The sequence below is a fragment of the Pelophylax lessonae genome, assembly GCF_965119305.1.
Source record: "Pelophylax lessonae genome assembly, chromosome: 6".
NCBI classification, from domain to species: domain Eukaryota; kingdom Metazoa; phylum Chordata; class Amphibia; order Anura; family Ranidae; genus Pelophylax; species Pelophylax lessonae.
Genome location: NC_138773.1, coordinates 247,728,702 through 247,745,567, shown reverse-complemented (window position 1 = coordinate 247,745,567; position 16,866 = coordinate 247,728,702). Strand labels below are relative to the sequence as shown.

General features: G+C 43.5%; 1 protein-coding gene across 2 annotated transcripts in view; it reads right to left on the bottom strand.

Annotated features, from left to right (window-relative positions):
* The window catches only part of GPR155 (G protein-coupled receptor 155), a 79,746-nt gene that overhangs the window by 15,218 nt on the left and 47,662 nt on the right, over nt 1-16,866 (bottom strand). For both annotated transcript variants that reach the window (XM_082262235.1, XM_082262236.1), the window contains exons 10-13: nt 11,355-11,450; nt 7,268-7,404; nt 5,117-5,212; nt 2,124-2,188 (exon numbers count right to left, since the gene is read on the bottom strand). In XM_082262235.1, coding sequence (XP_082118361.1) covers nt 2,124-2,188; nt 5,117-5,212; nt 7,268-7,404; nt 11,355-11,450 — 394 coding nt within the window. The remainder of the gene's footprint in view (nt 1-2,123; nt 2,189-5,116; nt 5,213-7,267; nt 7,405-11,354; nt 11,451-16,866) is intronic.

The window sequence follows — 16,866 nt, the reverse complement described above, 5'->3', positions numbered from 1 at the left end:
TAAGCGTCCTTGATGTCGATGGAGGCAAGAAAAATCCTCCTGATGCAGGGAAGCCACCACCATGTGAACGGACTCCATTCTGAACTTCTGCACCCGCACAAAGCAGTTCAGCGCCTTGAGGTTCAGAATTGAACGCACCTTGCCTTCCTTCCTGGGGACTGTAAACAGGTTTGATTACCACAAAATGGCTGCCGGAGTACACAAACGTGGCCACCATGCATTGTGCACACAGAGGCTCCCAGGGACCCAGTCGGGATCCCTAGGCCTCAGAAAATGTGACAGGCAGGAAGGGGGGCCCCCTCCCCCCGAGCCGATCGCCCAATCACCGGCGGCGCACCTTCCTGCCCCCATCGTCAGCACAGCACCATGCCCCCACACCAGGCAGTGGACCAGGCAAACCCACAGCCCCAGCAAAGGAGGAGGGCTGGGTGATATGGCCCACAGGGACCATCAGATTGATGAGGGGGGTACCTAATAGGAAGGAGGGGAACCCAGGGGTCCGACCGTCCCATGGAGGGGCCCACATCCACCCCAAAACCTTCCAGTGGGAGAGGGGGCGGGGGACAGCTATTTACCATACCAGGAACCAGACAGAGCCCCTCACCATCAAAATGGGGGTGCTGTCGGCCAGGAGGAACGACCTTGCAAGGCGTTTAAATTAACTCACAGGCCAGCCTCCCCTCCCCCGGTGGGGCTATGTCGCGGCCGACCTAGCGCAGAGCTGAGGTCTGCGAGCTCTCGCTGGCCAGACTGGGGTGACCACCGGATCTAGATTATCCAGCCTGTCGCCCAGTCCGGCAGTTGATTGTAGCTCTCACACGAATAAAAACAGGAGAAAAAAAAAAAAATCTAAACATGCCAGGACCAGATATCCCAGCAGGGAACTAGGTCTTTACTCCTGACTAAAAAATTTGTACCTATACCAGAGAGAAGGTGTATACCCCCCTGGGACTGCCCATAGGTGTAGCCAGACTTGTTTTCTGCCTAGTGTCCTACTCTGGTAGGGGGCAGTATAACCCAATGTTTAAGAAGATTGGGAGCTGTGTGTCAATGAACGAAAGAGAACTTTTCTTTTTTCCAAAAGCCTTTTTTTGTTTAGTAAAAAATAAAAAATGCCAGTGGTGATTAAATACTACCAAAAGAGAGCTCTATTTGTGTGAAAAAAGATACAAATGTTGTTTGGGTACAGTGCTACATCACTGTGGAATTGTCATTTAAAGTGTGACAGCGCTAAAAGCTGAACATTGGCCTGGGCAGGAAGGGGATAAAGGTGCTTGTAGGCAATTCGTTAAAGTTTTTGTATTTCGATCATCTAAGCAGCTGGTTTCCCTGGTCCTACAACCAGGTCTCAACTTTGCTTTGACAGCTGAATATTCACTGGGGGTAAGTCACAAGTCCCTGGCTTAGAACAAATTACTTTGGGAATGGCTGCTTCCATCAGAAGCTTTTAGACAGGAGGACTTTTGTTTTCTTTTTTTTATACTCCTGCCAAAGTCCTTTTAGGATCGGTTTGAAGACGGACACATTTTTATATCTTTATAATTCTTTCCTCATGCATGTCAATAAATGATGGCTTTTAAATGCTTGGAAGTGCCTTTAAAAACCCTTTTTTCTAAACATGCTGCCTTCTTCCCTCCCACTCCATTGATCTCTTTCGCCTATAGTTTAGTATCAGCCACACCACTTAGCACAAGTGTCCTCACCCAGACATGTGATACACAGGAAGAGAGGGTGTATCTGACTTATTCTATTACTTAACCCTGACTATGGCCTGAACTGGGTCTACCTCTGGCCCCAGTTAAACCGCAAAGAAATATTTAGACACCTTGCATAATTGATAATAGGAATAGGGAGGTAAGACTATAAAAATGGAGGTTGCTAGCATATTTTGTATGTGGCTAGATATTTATGTGACTTCAATTGGGCTCCAAAAGACAATAGTAGCACACCATATAACATGCAACCACACCTAAAACAGTTCCATATGTAACAGTCTAAAAATGTCATTGCTGTGATGTCCAACATTGCATCTCTCTAAATATACATCTTCTTAAAAGATACTGTATTATGAAATCAACAGGACCATTGGTTGCATGCAACTCAAAAAATATTGTAAGATATACCTTTTCTTGCATGGAAGAATAATCAGGTGTTTGTCCAATCCAAAAATGGCAAATGACAGGAAACCCTAGAGATCAATCAACAAAGTTATATACAGAAAATGTATGTGGCGGTGTGAATCTCTACAACTACCTCCTTCAAAGCTACATAGCCCCAACTAAGTTACATTTTACCTCTACAGCAACATGTCTCCCCTATACTTGCTTGGTACATGTACCAACCAATGGTGTCCAGGCAGTGCAAGGGAGTCAATTGAAACTGAGGGGACATGGCAGGAGTCATGTGTTTTGGTTGCCAACAGGCTGCCATTTAATCTCAAAACTATTGGCTAACTGCGATTATTACAAGCAGAGATAGGCTCAGGCGTGTTCAGGATCCTAGTCCCAACCCACCTGCATGATCTAGCCAGGAACCCGACACTGCACTCCGCTATTTACAAGCAGTGAGACATTTCCCGGGCCGCAGCTGCACAGACTGGGAAATGTCTCACTGCCTGTGATAAGGGGTGTGCAGTGTAGACTTCCTGGTGGGATCAGGCAGGTGTCTTGGGACCAGGATCCCAAACACACCTAAACCCATCTCTAATTCCAAGCAGCTTCAGTTAACAGGTTTGCAATCACATGACAGCCTGTTGCTAAACAAAGGCATAAGCTTTGTGACTATACTGGCTCAGGTAGCATTTAACATTGGCACAATGTACGCCTTGCAGTGGTCCTGCAAACTATTTGTTTTACACATGGTAGCCAATAGTCTAAACCTCCCCCAGTAAACATACATTCTTACTGGTTGTTTAAAGTTATACTCCAGTCAAAACTGGAAATTTAGCATACAGGGAAAACCACCTACCTGATCAGAGTTTTTTACCAAGGCAAAGTTGTACCGCATATCGCCAACCCACTGTATTTTGTCATTAATCTGGAAAGCTCCTTTGCATAGCTGTTTGGAATGCAGGACAAGTGCACACCCCCCCCCCCCCCCCCAAATGTCCCAACCTTAGGATCCTTCATGTGTCCTACATATAGAAGGCATTATGGAACCCAAATTGTCATTACCAAGTACCTTTCAGCCAACAATCGCAATAAACCTGCCTTAGAAGTTTTAAGTGGATTGTAATACATCAAGGGGAGAGAGAGTGGTAAGTTACATAGACCAGGCTTTAGGAAGCAGAGCCACTCTACATGCAAAGAACTTTGTAAAATGTGGCTGCACAGAATTCTGGTTATATTTATAGATAAAATATTAATACAGCTGTTTGTTTTTTTTTTTATTGAGAGAAAGTGTTCACAGGAAAAACTCATTCTGTAAGCCATGACAATCCTGTTTAAAATATGCTGCAGCTCCCAGTCACATGCATGCATATATATATACATATATACACACACACACACACACACACGCACATATATATATATATATATATATATATATATATATATATATATATATATATATATATATATATATATATATATATACATATATATATATATACACACACACATATACATATACATACATATACATATATACACATACATACACATACATACAGCACAGACCAAAAGTTTGGACACATCTCATTCAAAGAGTTTTCTTTATTTTCATGACTATGAAAATTGTAGAGTCCCACTTAAAGAGGTAGTCACCTGAAATGGTCTTCCAACAGTCTTGAAGGAGTTCCCAGATATGCTTAGCACTTGTTGGCCCTTTTGCCTTCACTCTGCGGTTCCAGCTCACCCCAAACCATCTCGATTGGGTTCAGGTCCGGTGACTGTGGAGGCCAGGTCATCTGGCGCAGCACCCCATCACTCTCCTTCTTGGTCAAATAGCCCTTACACAGCCTGGAGGTGTGTTTGGGGTCATTGTCCTGTTGAAAAATAAATGCTGGTCCAACTAAAACGCAAACCGGATGGAATAGCATGCCGCTGCAAGATGCTGTGGTAGCCATGCTGGTTCAGTATGCCTTCAATTTTGAATAAATCCCTAACAGTGTCACCAGCAAAGCACCCCCACACCATTATACCTCCTCCTCCATGCTTCACGGTGGGAACCAGGCATGTAGAGTCCATCCGTTCACCTTTTCTGCGTCGCACAAAGACACGGTGGTTGGAACCAAAGATCTCAAATTTGGACTAATCAGACCAAAGCACAGATTTCCACTGGTCTAGTGTCCATTCCTTGTGTTCTTTAGCCCAAACAAGTCTCTTCTGCTTGTTGCCTTTCTTTAGCAGTGGTTTCCTAGCAGATATTCTACCATGAAGGCCTGATTCACAGTCTCCTCTTAACAGTTGTTCTAGAGATGTGTCTGCTGCTAGAACTCCGTGTCATTGACCTGGTCTCTAATCTGAGCTGCTGTTAACCTGCGAATTCTGAGGCTGGTGACTCGGATGAACTTATCCTCCGCAGCAAAGGTGACTCTTGGTCTTCCTTTCCTGGGGTGGTCCGCATGTGAGCCAGTTTCTTTGTAGCGCTTGATGGTTTTTGTGACTGCACTTGGGGACATTTTCAAAGTTTTCCCAATTTTTCGGACTGACTGACCTTCATTTCTTAAAGTAATGATGGCCGCTCGTTTTCCTGTACTTAGCTGCTTTTTTCTTGGAATAATACAAATTTTAACAGTCTATTCAGTAGGACTATCAGCTGTGTATCCGCCTGACTTCTGCACAATACAACTGATGGTCCCAACCCCATTTATAAGGCAAGAAATCACACTTATTAAACCTGACAGGGCACACCTGTGAAGTGAAAACCATTTCAGGTGACTACCTCTTGAAGTGTGACTCTACAGTTTTCATAGTCATTAAACTAAAGAAAACTCTTTGAATGAGAAGGTGTGTCCAAACTTTTGGTCTGTACTGTATATATATACATGATGCTGCACTCAGCTCAGAGAACAATCCACAGATATTCACTGTAAAATATTTCCGCTATGAAAAGCTCAAATTTGACCCTACCAAGAGAGTGTGATTTACATTGGAAACAAATGATTACTTACTTGGCCAAAATTAAACACAGCACAAAAGAACTGAAGTTCAACATACAGTCTCCCTGGCACCAGATTAAACAGCCACCAGAAGCAGCTGGATACATTCTGTCGAAGAAAAAAAAACATGGTGAGAAAAAGGTTTTGAACGAAAATACTTCCTGAGCAGTTTTCTCAGCAGGTAAAAGGCATAGCATTTCTGACTTTCTAAGCAATGAAGAAAATCCGTGATACGCACTTCCAGCAACACTCATCCATTCTATTTGTTGGTTGGTGAGTCAGCCGGTTTGGTCTTTTTTCATGCACTTTAAACACTGCCTGTTGATTTGCATTTTACTTTAGCCTGCATGTTCTCTAGCTACTCAAATATAAAGCAAGTCTTTAAAGTGAACTTAACCTAGCCGAAATGATGCCAAAACCAACAAAAGTACAGATGTGCAGGCACCTTGTAGTGTCTTCATATTAAATTATTGTGGTCCTGTGAAGCGTTCGATTGATCCTAGTTCCCGGCTGTACACAGGTCCTCAACATGTATCTGAGTCAATAGTAAACTCCCTTTTTTTTATTCAACTAGAAAGTACTAGTACTTGGAATGTGTGGGTTTGGGGCTCAGCAGCAAGCTCTGACAATACCCAGAAATGTCAGAGCTTTGTCTAGTCAGGAGGGCCTGATATTTAGGTGAAACAGAGGATACTGAAAGCTGTTGCAGGTATGTGCCTTGATGCCTGAACTTTAAATACATAACAAACTTTCAGTCTTATTAAAGTAAGAGCCTCTTTAAAAGGTAGTTTTTATAAATCAGGTCAGATCCAAAACCATACGAAGAGAGGTCACACCAACCTCATACATCACATTTATTACTACTTTATTTATGAAATACAATAAAATGCTGATAAAAGTGCTAAAATGACATACATGTAGTCAACCCTCCGTCACAGGTTTAGTCAAAAGACTTATACAGCAATCTCCTGCAGATTCACATTAGCTACCGCGTTTCCAGAAACCAGCCCTCTTCTTCAGAGTGAACCAGCATGTACACATACTTGTCTCTCTGTAAAGTCAAGGCAAAGTATAAAGCCATCCCTCACCACTCCCACCATCTAACCATAGGGTGAGACCTCTGGGAATGAACTAACCATCAGGGACAACAGCTCTGCATTCACAACAGCCCAATCAGCATTGCGACCCAAATAACAATCTAATGGCTTACACATTTAAAAGCAGATGTGAAATGATGCTCAATCCGCTATGTTCTTACCTGATCACAGGTCACACCAAGTGCAGCCGCACTAACAAACCATAACCGATCACTTTTCGCTTGCACATCGTGTATTTCTCGATGTAATCTCACTGTGGAGCCTCCATGCTCCTGAATTTGCGTGTATTCGCTGTTTAACACGCTCAAGCATGCGGTCATCCTTGTGACAGCACTGCCTGACATTTTACCACTTTTGTATGTTGTTATATTTCATAAAGTGGTGCTAAAGGTGATGCACAAGGTTGATGCGCTCTCATTTTTTATTAATTTAGTTCTGTTTGAAGATTTCCCTGATCAGAATGGAGAAGCAAGGCCTGGAATAGGCTAATGACATCACAGGAACTGGTTCAGAGTATGACAAGAATCTCCCTGATCTGTGTCTGATCCAAATCCTTAGAACTCGGGTGCTGGCAATGTGTTTGGATTTAAAATCAGGTCAGATCTATTTTAAGGATCTGTTTATAGCAGAGTGTTTTAATTCTGCTCATTCCAAAAATAAAAGAATTCAAAATTAGTGCTCATTCATTCTTCCTAGAGATAATAGTTGTAGTGTAAGGTGGTAAACAAATCCATGAAAAAGCACTTCCAGCAGTTTACATGAATACTTACAGGGGACAGTGAAGGCCATCCCCAGAATATAACAAACACCTTAGTTTCAAATGCACTGTGAATAGAGAAATGCTTACGCTTAAGGAAATACTCCACCCTTTAAAAATACGGAAGAACTGAAGCTCATTTGTTTTTTTTAGTTGGAAACCTCCTTCATTCCAATACATATAGGTTTTGAAATACGCCTCAGATCAACTTGGGTAGCATACATCTAATAAAAGCACCATTAAGTTAGATTAAAATGTTAGCATTATATACCCACCCATCCTAGAAAAGTGCCAATATAATCAACTTACAGCAAACAGGCCAACAATGAGAAGTAAGCAGAGTAATACATGTCTGGCAATCTGTCTGTCTCCGCTGTGCAGGTGTTGTTGCTCTTCCTGGGAAAGAGGACATCTCTGGGAGTTGCAGCGACTCAGACATTCATGTGCTTGTGGAGGAAAGGGCAAAATTACACCACAGCCTATAAAGTGATTAATAGCAGGCACAAAGAAAGTGTGCCCTCGTGATCAGAGCAACTGGTCTACAAGGAGAAAGCCTTAAAAATGAAAGTAGCTAGATTTTACGAGAATTGGGTCACTATCACTAATAAAGGAAAATGAAGTCCCGAGTATTTTTTGGCTGCAGTTTCCTTCCAAAATACAGTTTCAGGTCAAAATTGCATTGCGATTATGCTCCATAACTTTTCTGCAAAATGTGATATAGCAATGAGTATGGTGCCACACCAATCATTATAAATGTATCTATTGATATCAATAGCATAACTTTCCATTCATTTTTTGGTTTTTCGTGTAACCTTTTCATGCTCCCTTCACACCACTGGGACTGTGAAAGGTATGGACCTTTTCTTCTTGTTTAGCCAATGACACAGATAAGTTGCATATGTAATGCAACAATAATGAGGGGCCCAACTCTTGTCCTGATCCCCTATTTTGCATCCAAAACATAGGTATAGTATGCCTTTTTTAACCAGTGCAATCTTACTGCACTTTTGAGATGCAAATGTAACCTCGTCACAAATGTAGCAGAAGTTATCTGCGTTGTTTACATAGTTTCAAGGCATCTTGGCTTATGAGGGAAAATATAATGCAACTGTTCCTTGGAAATGTCAGGCAATGACACTTTCACAAGCCACCAGATGTAACTGTATGATTCGTAAATCTGACCAAGACAAATTTACCTTGCAATAAGAGAACAATAAATTACAGTTCGGTAATAATCTTTAGTCATAAATGAAGATACATTTATACACATCCATGTGGTACCATTTTTATTGTTCTACCCTACTTTGTCGAGAAGTTACAAGACATCATGATCAGACAACTCCTTTCCTTGCAGGCAACTATACTCTCCTGTGTAGAAATATTTATTGTAAAATATCTTTATCACGTTTTCTAATTCATCTAATCAAAATATGTAAGAATTAGCACATTTTATCTCAGAGGTCCTAAATTTCCCAAAATTTGTAGCCCAGTGTATCCAGCAACCTGGGGTTAGCTTGGGGTATTTCCATCACTATATTAAAAAAGAATAGCGCAACCATGCAAAAGAAATGACTATTAAATATAGAGACAATCCATAAATAAAAATGGGGGTTTAGTCCCACCATATAGCCATATCGTGCTCAAGCCCACCACTGCGTCAAAGCACCCCATTATCAGTGGGTCCTACACTATCCATAGAAAAGGGGTGAATCCAGCCTCTCCAACCCTTGGAGACAACACTCCTTGCTGGGATGGACATCACTGTTGGAGGGATACATACATATATCCAAGACTAAGTTGTCACAATATTTATACTGCTCTGAATATAACAGTGTTTCTATTTATGTAAATAAGCAAAGATCTGTAAGGTAGGAGAATCTCAACTTATTTCCACAAATCAACATGTAGCGAATTCTTTTTAATCGATTAATTTCTTTTTAAAAGCATATACCAATCTTAGTGAAAAAAGTCTATCAGTAAGGAATATATAAGAATATTTATTCACAAGACATGTATTCACAATAAATGATCAGACTTGAGATGACACAAAAAGATAACTTTACATAAAATATAAACTTAAAACGATAAATGCAATGTGATGCGTAGCTCAAAAATAAAGCAAGATTACCTTTTTCCCCAGGTATAGTATAAACCATATTTAAATGTTCTATATAATCAGACCACAATTGTCTGCGGATTGTGCAGCCGACAGCCACTCCACTGCAGATGGAGCGAGAATAGGCCATGCAAAACGTGAGACTAATACGCCAATATGCGCTAAATCTGATATTCATAAAAATGTATAAAAAGCAAAAATCAGCTCTTAGAGAAAAATCTACATATGGTTAATACGGCTGGGACTGTAATCTCGTTACCCTTAAATATGAAATGTAAAACATTTAAGGAAGGAAATAAACAATATTACATAATAATCAAATAATTAGCAAGGTATATTTACCACATTTAAAATGGCTGCTAGCTTAAAATGGTCGTTACCAAAGTCTTTAAGATGGCTGCCTTCCCAAAATGGTGGCCAGTTAGGGAGAAGTTTCGTTTGGCGTCCTTCAAAGTTTCAGATGAATAATGGAGCAAAATGGAGTATGTATAGATGAGTATATGTATGGATGTAAGTAGCGTGTGTGTTGTATGTGTAATGTGTGTTGTGTAATGTGAATACATGTCTTGTGAATAAATATACTTATATATTCCCTACTGTAGACTGTTTTCACATAGATTGGTATATGCTTTTAAAAAGAAATTAATATATAAAAAGAATTCGCTACATATTGATTTGTGGAAATAAGTGGAGATTCTCCTACCTTACAGATCTTTGCTTATTGACATAAATAGACATTGTTATATTCAGAGCAGTATAAATATTCTGACAAAGTAAACAGGCAAAAGTAGAGCTGGGAGTTCAGGAGCAAAAATCTTAAAGCGGAGTTTCACCCAAAAGGGGAAGTTCCACTTTAAGTCCTCCTTCTCTACCTAATTTGGCACATAATCTTTGCTGAAGGGGGAAGGGGGGGGCGGGCGGTGGAGTGGGTACCTAGTTTTGACAGTTACCCATTTCCATATCCGCTCTGATGGCCTAGGCAAAGTTCTCCTCTCCGCCTCTCTCCTCGCAGTCTTCTGGGACACTTCACAGGTCCCAAAGACTGCGGGACAATTCACAAAGTGCAGCACGGCTTACGCATGCGCAGCCAGCTGTAAAGCTGCAAGCTGTCACAGCCGAGTGCCCACACTTAAGATGCTGGTGCCGGGAACCCAAAGGCTAGTGAAAAACTAGACCGGGTGAGGACAGCACTAGATCCATGGACAGGTAAGTGTCTTATTATTAAAAGTCAGCAGCTACAGGATATGCAGCTGCTGACTTTTAATTTGTTACATACTGGAGAACTGCTTTAAGTGGATATAAACCCAGATCGTTTGCCCACATTTTAAGGATAGGGCAAGCCAGCAGCAGTTGGTTTACAGAGAAAGTGCTTAAAAAAGAAAAAAAAAAAAAAACACCCTTTAAAGCTGTCATTTGCAGGTCACATTATTTTTTTCTTTTTACCTCACCTCAGCAGGGCCTGAAAAAACATGTAACTCGCTATGTCTTAGCCCCGCCTCTGACCTAGGCCGTGCTGACTTTGACAGTAAGAAGATTAAGCAGTGGACAGGAATTACCTAGAGCAAAAGAGGAGCATGCACACTGGGGTGGTAATGATGCAGGAGCTCTATATTCTTGCAGATTGTTGCCACCAAGAAAAAAAAAAAAAAAGAAGAATGAGCGACTGCCAGAATGAACAGGTAATTTAGCTATGGAAAAAGTATAAATAAAGAAACAAAAGGGCACAGAGACAATAGAAGAAAATATTGGGGGGTGGGGGGGGGGGGGCTTACTGCAACCCTCAACAGGTATAAAGGATAACTGCAGCAGCTAGTGCACCCAATCTGCCTGATGCCAGGGTGTTTGGATGTGGCAAAACTGAAGCCCTGGAGAAGTAGGATGTTTACTGTATGTATTCAGAACTTTATTTGCAAATTTTGACTGGACCTTTAAAAAGGGCTGATGGGTAAAATTGGAAAAAAATTCCCAGACATGTAGGCTATATCCCCAGTATGAGTTCCAGATATAACCTTCAACTTTGACTGGGAGAAACCTTTTGTTGATTACAGCTCCTCATTCGAAAACAATATCTTTCTTTGTGTTGATGTGTTCTATAAAACATCTCCCTCCAAAAAGTTCTGTTATTTATCACCACTATTCAAATGCACTAGATTTTCAAATTCCTAGCAAAATAATTTTGTTTTAGTTAGAGCAAGCATAAAAGGGGAGGAAGCTGTGTAGAAACGGAAAAACTCTGGAGGCGATTTTTATCTAACATGTAGACAAGACTGCATACTGTACCTTCCTCTATGCTGGGAGCCTCATTTATATTCAGAACATTTGCAGAGTCCACTGGCTGGCATACACTTCCGTTCTCCTGACCACATGCACACATCTCTGCACAGAAGAGACAGCACACACTGTTATTACTGCTCTGCAGCCAATGCAATAGAAAGAACTACTGTATTTTTCACATAAACCCCTGCAATACAATTTTCTCTGATACAAATGTTTTTGGTTTCTTGGAATTACCATTTCTTTTTCTTACATCGTTAAAGAATACTTCTCAGTAAAAGTTTTCTAATGAACATAAGATGTGTCCACGGCATGCCAGAGTTAAAGTTTTACTAAACCCACAACAGTAAAATCAGTCTGTATCTGCAGTAAAGCATGCTTGTTATACTCACTGTGGAACCTAAGGGGTTAATTCTCTGCATTGTGTAAAAAGGCTGTTTGATCCTGTCTCCTCTGATCCTCCCCTTCTTCCACAGTCCCCAATCCATCTCCTAATAAGACAGAGTCTATGGAGTCACTCTGCACATGCTCAATTTGGTGTGTATTGCTATAGAGTTTTTTTTTTGGGGGGGGGGGGGGGGTGCATGTGATTGGCACAGTGCCAATCAGCGCTGTCCAGACAGAGGGTCAGGGGTCCTGCAGCCTCATAGGACAGTCAGTAGAAAGAAAACTCCTCCTACAAGCTTTAACCAGACACTGATAAAAGTCACAAGACTGCTATATACTGCTGATGAGAAAAGGTATTTAGCAGTTTTTATGTACTGTGGGAGACCAGATATAGTGAATGCAGGGTCCTGGGTTTAGTAATACGTTAACAATTCAGTAATATTTCATATTGTAAGTTTCATGAAGTCTAGAGACAAGAAACTAGCTGGAATTCCCAGCACGGCCACCACTGCTAAAAGGTCAATCATCCTTGCGCAAATTTTACTATAAAAAAGTCCACAATGGTGGTGAGGTGCTTCCTGTCGTAAAGGCCCCCAAAAGATATGGGGTTAGAGATTCATATGCAGAGTTCTGATCACCAGAGTCTCCAAACAAAACAGACTACAGCAACATCAATTACTCAAAACTGAAAAAGTAATTTAGGGTGCACGGACCATTATAACTAAAGGATAAGTTCACCTTCCGGAGCATGTTACATGTTCCACCCATTTTCTGCAGCCTGATCTTTGCATTGCCTGCGACAGCAGGCCAGGGATCTTCTCCCTGTACCTGCTGTCCTTCTTTGAAAATAGCGTGGCAGAGCAGGGCTCCGCCCACATGGCCGCAGCATTGATTCATGGATCCCTGTGAATCATTAAACTACCTAGCCTTTGTGGCGGTCAGCTTTTAGTGCCCAATGTACTACCAGGGTGCAGTTGAGCTAATTGAGTCTCCCTGTCCTTGTGAAACTGCCTGCCCATATGATGTATGGGCAGACAGCTTACAATGGCAGTCTGAAAGAAGCCTGCATGGCACCCGCGATCTGCTGATTGTGGGTGCAATGTTTTCCAGGATCTTACAAAGAAATAGTAAATGCAAAAAAATGGGATTATTGACTTACCGTAAAATCCATTTCTCTGATGTTAATTGATGGACACAGCTCCTGATCTTCTTAACCATTGGGTTATACTGCCTCCTACAGCAGTAGGACACTAGGCAAAAAAAAGTCTTGCTACGCCTATGGGCAGTCCCAGGGGGTATACTCCTTATCTATGCTATAGGTACTCAGTTTTGTTACAAGCAGTGTCAGAAGAATTACAACTCCACAGAGGGGTGGGTGTGGTGTCTGTCAATGAACATCAGAGAAATGGATTTTACAGTAAGTCACAAATCCCATATTCTCTTTCGTTCATTGACAGACACAGGTCCTGATCTTCTTAGCCATTGGAACGTCCCAAAGCAGTGTTAAAACATGAGGGGGTGGGAACAGTGAAAAAGAAATTCCCAAGGCTAACTTTAGACAACCACGTAAACAGGAGCTCAACCAAAACAACTGGCGCTCACCTGAAAAAAACAATACACCCTCAAAGAGGACTAGGTCCTCTAAACAGCAGACTGCAAAACCTTGGGGCAAAAGGAAGCATCCACAGATGCCAACACATCTACTTTATAGAACTTTGTGTGAAAGTGTGCACCGACCCAGTCGCCTTGCTCACCTGCGTCACTGACGCCTGACGGAAAGCCCAGGAGGCACTGAGCGCCAGAGTAGAGTGCGCCCTGACAGGGAAAGGAGGAACCTGACCCTTGATGGAACAGGCCTGAATCATCGTCTGATCCATCTGGAAATGGTCGCAGAGGAAGCAGACAACCTTTTCCGAGGCCCATCCGTAAGCACAAATAGGGAGTCTGATTTCCTAAAAGACAACGTAGCTGCCCGTACCATGTCCAAGGCATGTAAAGCAATTTCCTTTGGCTGTTTTGGCCTGGGACACAGGGAAGACAACACAATGTCTTCATTCAAATGAAAATCAGAGACAACCTCTGGAAGGAATGACGGACAGGGGCGAAGAACCACCTTATGACTGTAAAAGGGGCGAAGAACCACCTTATCACTGTGAGCCACCAAGTAAGGTGAATGATAGGGTAACGCCGCCAATTCAGACACCCTGCATGAAGAGGTTAAAGCCACCAAAAAGGCCACCACCTTATGGGACAGCGTAAGCAGGGAAATCTCCCGAAGATTCTCAGAAGAAGGAGGTTTCTGGAGGACTGAGAGCACCAAATTAAGGTCCAAAGGCAGCAACAGAGACCACACTGAAGGTAACTCCCTGAAGAAAAGTACACACCAAGGAGTGTGTGGCCAAGGGCAGTTGAAAGAAAACCGCTTAGGCGGACACCTGACCGTTGATAGTACTCAAGGCCAGTTTCTGCTCAACCCCCTGCTGAAGGAAGGTCAAGATCCGAGCCAACAAAAAAAAGAGCGAGGATGAACCCAAAGAGACTCTCACCACGCAACATACGTCTTCCACATATGATGGACGATCTTCCTAGAAGTACATTTCCCAGCTTTAAAAGCATTGGAATCACAAACCTCTATCCATCAGCACCTGGCGCTCAACAGACAAGCCGTCAAAGCCAGCGACTGTAAAGCAGGATGGAAGATTGGTCTTTGGAACAGCAGATCCTCCCTAAAAGGAAGCGTCCAAGGAATGCCAGCGACCAGCTGCACCTGATCGGCATACCAAGCCCGGCGAGGCCAGTCCAGGACCACTAAGATGACCGGAATCCCTTCTGCCTCAATCCTGCGTAGAAGTCTTGGCAGAAGTTTGAGAGGAGTAAAGGCGTAAATCAGATGATACTGACCCAACGGGCCACCAGAGCACCTGTGGCGTCCGCCAGAAGATCCCGTGACCTCTGCACCTTTCAGTTAAGGCGAGGCGCCAACAGATCCACCTCGGGGGTGCCCCACCGGAGACACAGTTGATGAAACCCCTCTGGATAAAGGGACCATTCCCCTTGGCTCAACGCCTGCCGACTGAGGTAATCCAAGGTCATTTTTCACCTCGGGAATGTGTATGGTGGAGAGGGCTGGAACAAACTGTTCTGCCCACCTTAAAATGCCTGCTACTTACGTACACCTGTCACCTCTAGACGTCTGCGGGGGGGATCGGGCCGCCCAGATTGCTCCTCTCTTCCTCCGTACCCCGGCCATGTGATGGATGCCGGTGGAGGGTGAAACCTCTCCGGGGGCCTGGCTTCCCGTAGCAATTTTCTTTGACATCTCCTATATTAGCTATCACTATGTGGTCATATGTATTGAGGTTCGCTTTTGTTTCCTCTTGAGTTGTTATCGGTTTAGATTTTGTATATGGACCTGTACCATTACTCTTGCCTGTATTGTATGCCTATTCCTCTTTTAATAAACATTGAATTTATAAAAAACAATGCCTGCTACTTTCAGAGCCACCAGGACACTTCTTGTGCCCCCTTGGTGAGTGACATTGGTCATTGCATTGTCCGACTGAATGCACACAGGGCAACCCTGAAGACAATCCATCCAATGGTCCAGACACAGTCTGATCGCTCGGAGTTCCAAGACATTGATAGGTAGTCTGCACTCTTCCAGCGTCCAGACCCCCTGAGCAGAAATGTTGCCGAGGACGCCTCCCTAGCCGGAAAGGCTGGCATCCGTGGTGACCACTGTCCAATACAAGGGGAGGAAGGATTTGCCCAGCCAAAGCACGAAGTCACCATATCAGGGACTCTTTCGTTCCCCGGCTCAGCCGGATCGGATTGTCCAGAGACTGCGGATTCTTGTCCCATTTGGCTAGAATTTCCCTGCAGGGACCTCGTATTGGAACTGTGCAAACGGAACCACCTCGAAGGTAGACACAATCAGACCCAGCACCCACATGCAAGTCCAGAGGAATTACCATCTGTTGGAAAGCAGGAGACAAATTACAGCCTGTAGTTTCTGGAGTTTATCTAGAGGAGGGAGCACTTTGGTAAAGGCTGAGACCAGAGTCAGATCCAGATAGTCCAGCTTTGTGGACAGAACCAGAGCAGACTTCTGAAAATTCAGAATCCAGCCAAACACCCTCAAGCTCATATGGTGATTTCCAGGTTTTCCACCAGAGCAGTAGGAGACTGCCAGTCCGTGTACCGTGATTCTCCATTGGCGTAACAATGCTAGCACCGGAGGCCAACGCTTTCGTGAAGGCCTGAGGAGCAGAAGCGAGAACAAAGGGTAACGCCACAAACTGATAATGCTCCTCTCCCATGGCAAAGCGGAGGAAGCGCTGAAGACAGACACATATTGGAAGCATCCTTGATGTCAATAGAGGCAAGAAAAACTCCACTGATGCAAGGAAGTCACCACCGTGGGAACAGACTCCATTCTGAACTTCTGCAACCGCACAAAGCAGTTCAGCGCCTTGAAGTCCAGAATTGGATGCACCTTGCCTTCCTTCCTGGGGACTGTAAACTGGTTTGAGTTAAAACCCCTGAAAATGTTCCGAAGTCGGAACCGGGCCCTTACCATTTAAAGTAAAAGGTTTTGCACCGCCCCAAAAAGAGCCTGTAAGCGGACCGGGACAGTCGCACGTTGGAAGGAAGAACTTTACCGGGGGGGTAAGAACGAAACTCGATCTTGTAGCTGGACTGAATGACCTCGTGGACCCACCTGACTTGTACCAGGGGAATCCACGGGTCTGAGAACCAGCGAAGACGCCCCCCCCCACCCCAGATATAGGGGGAGGGAGTACCTTCATTCAAGGGGCCTTGTCCATGTGTCTGGAGAAGCCCGCTCTTGACTTGTCAGACCGAGTTTGCTTTGATCCTACAGAGGAGGCCCCCGAAGGGATCTGATCCCTTGTCAGTTGAGCCTGAGGGACAAAATAATTTCTTACTAGCTGAGAAGGAGGGCCCACATCTACGAGGAGGGTCCTTGCCCTTAGTAACCTGCGGACGAAAGGTACTTTCTCCCCCCCTGTGAGACCTTTAATGATGTCATCCAGGGTAGCACCAAACAGGCGATCTCCTTGAAAGGGAAGATCAGTCAAGGCCTTTTTAGAAGTCTGGTCCACAGCCCAGC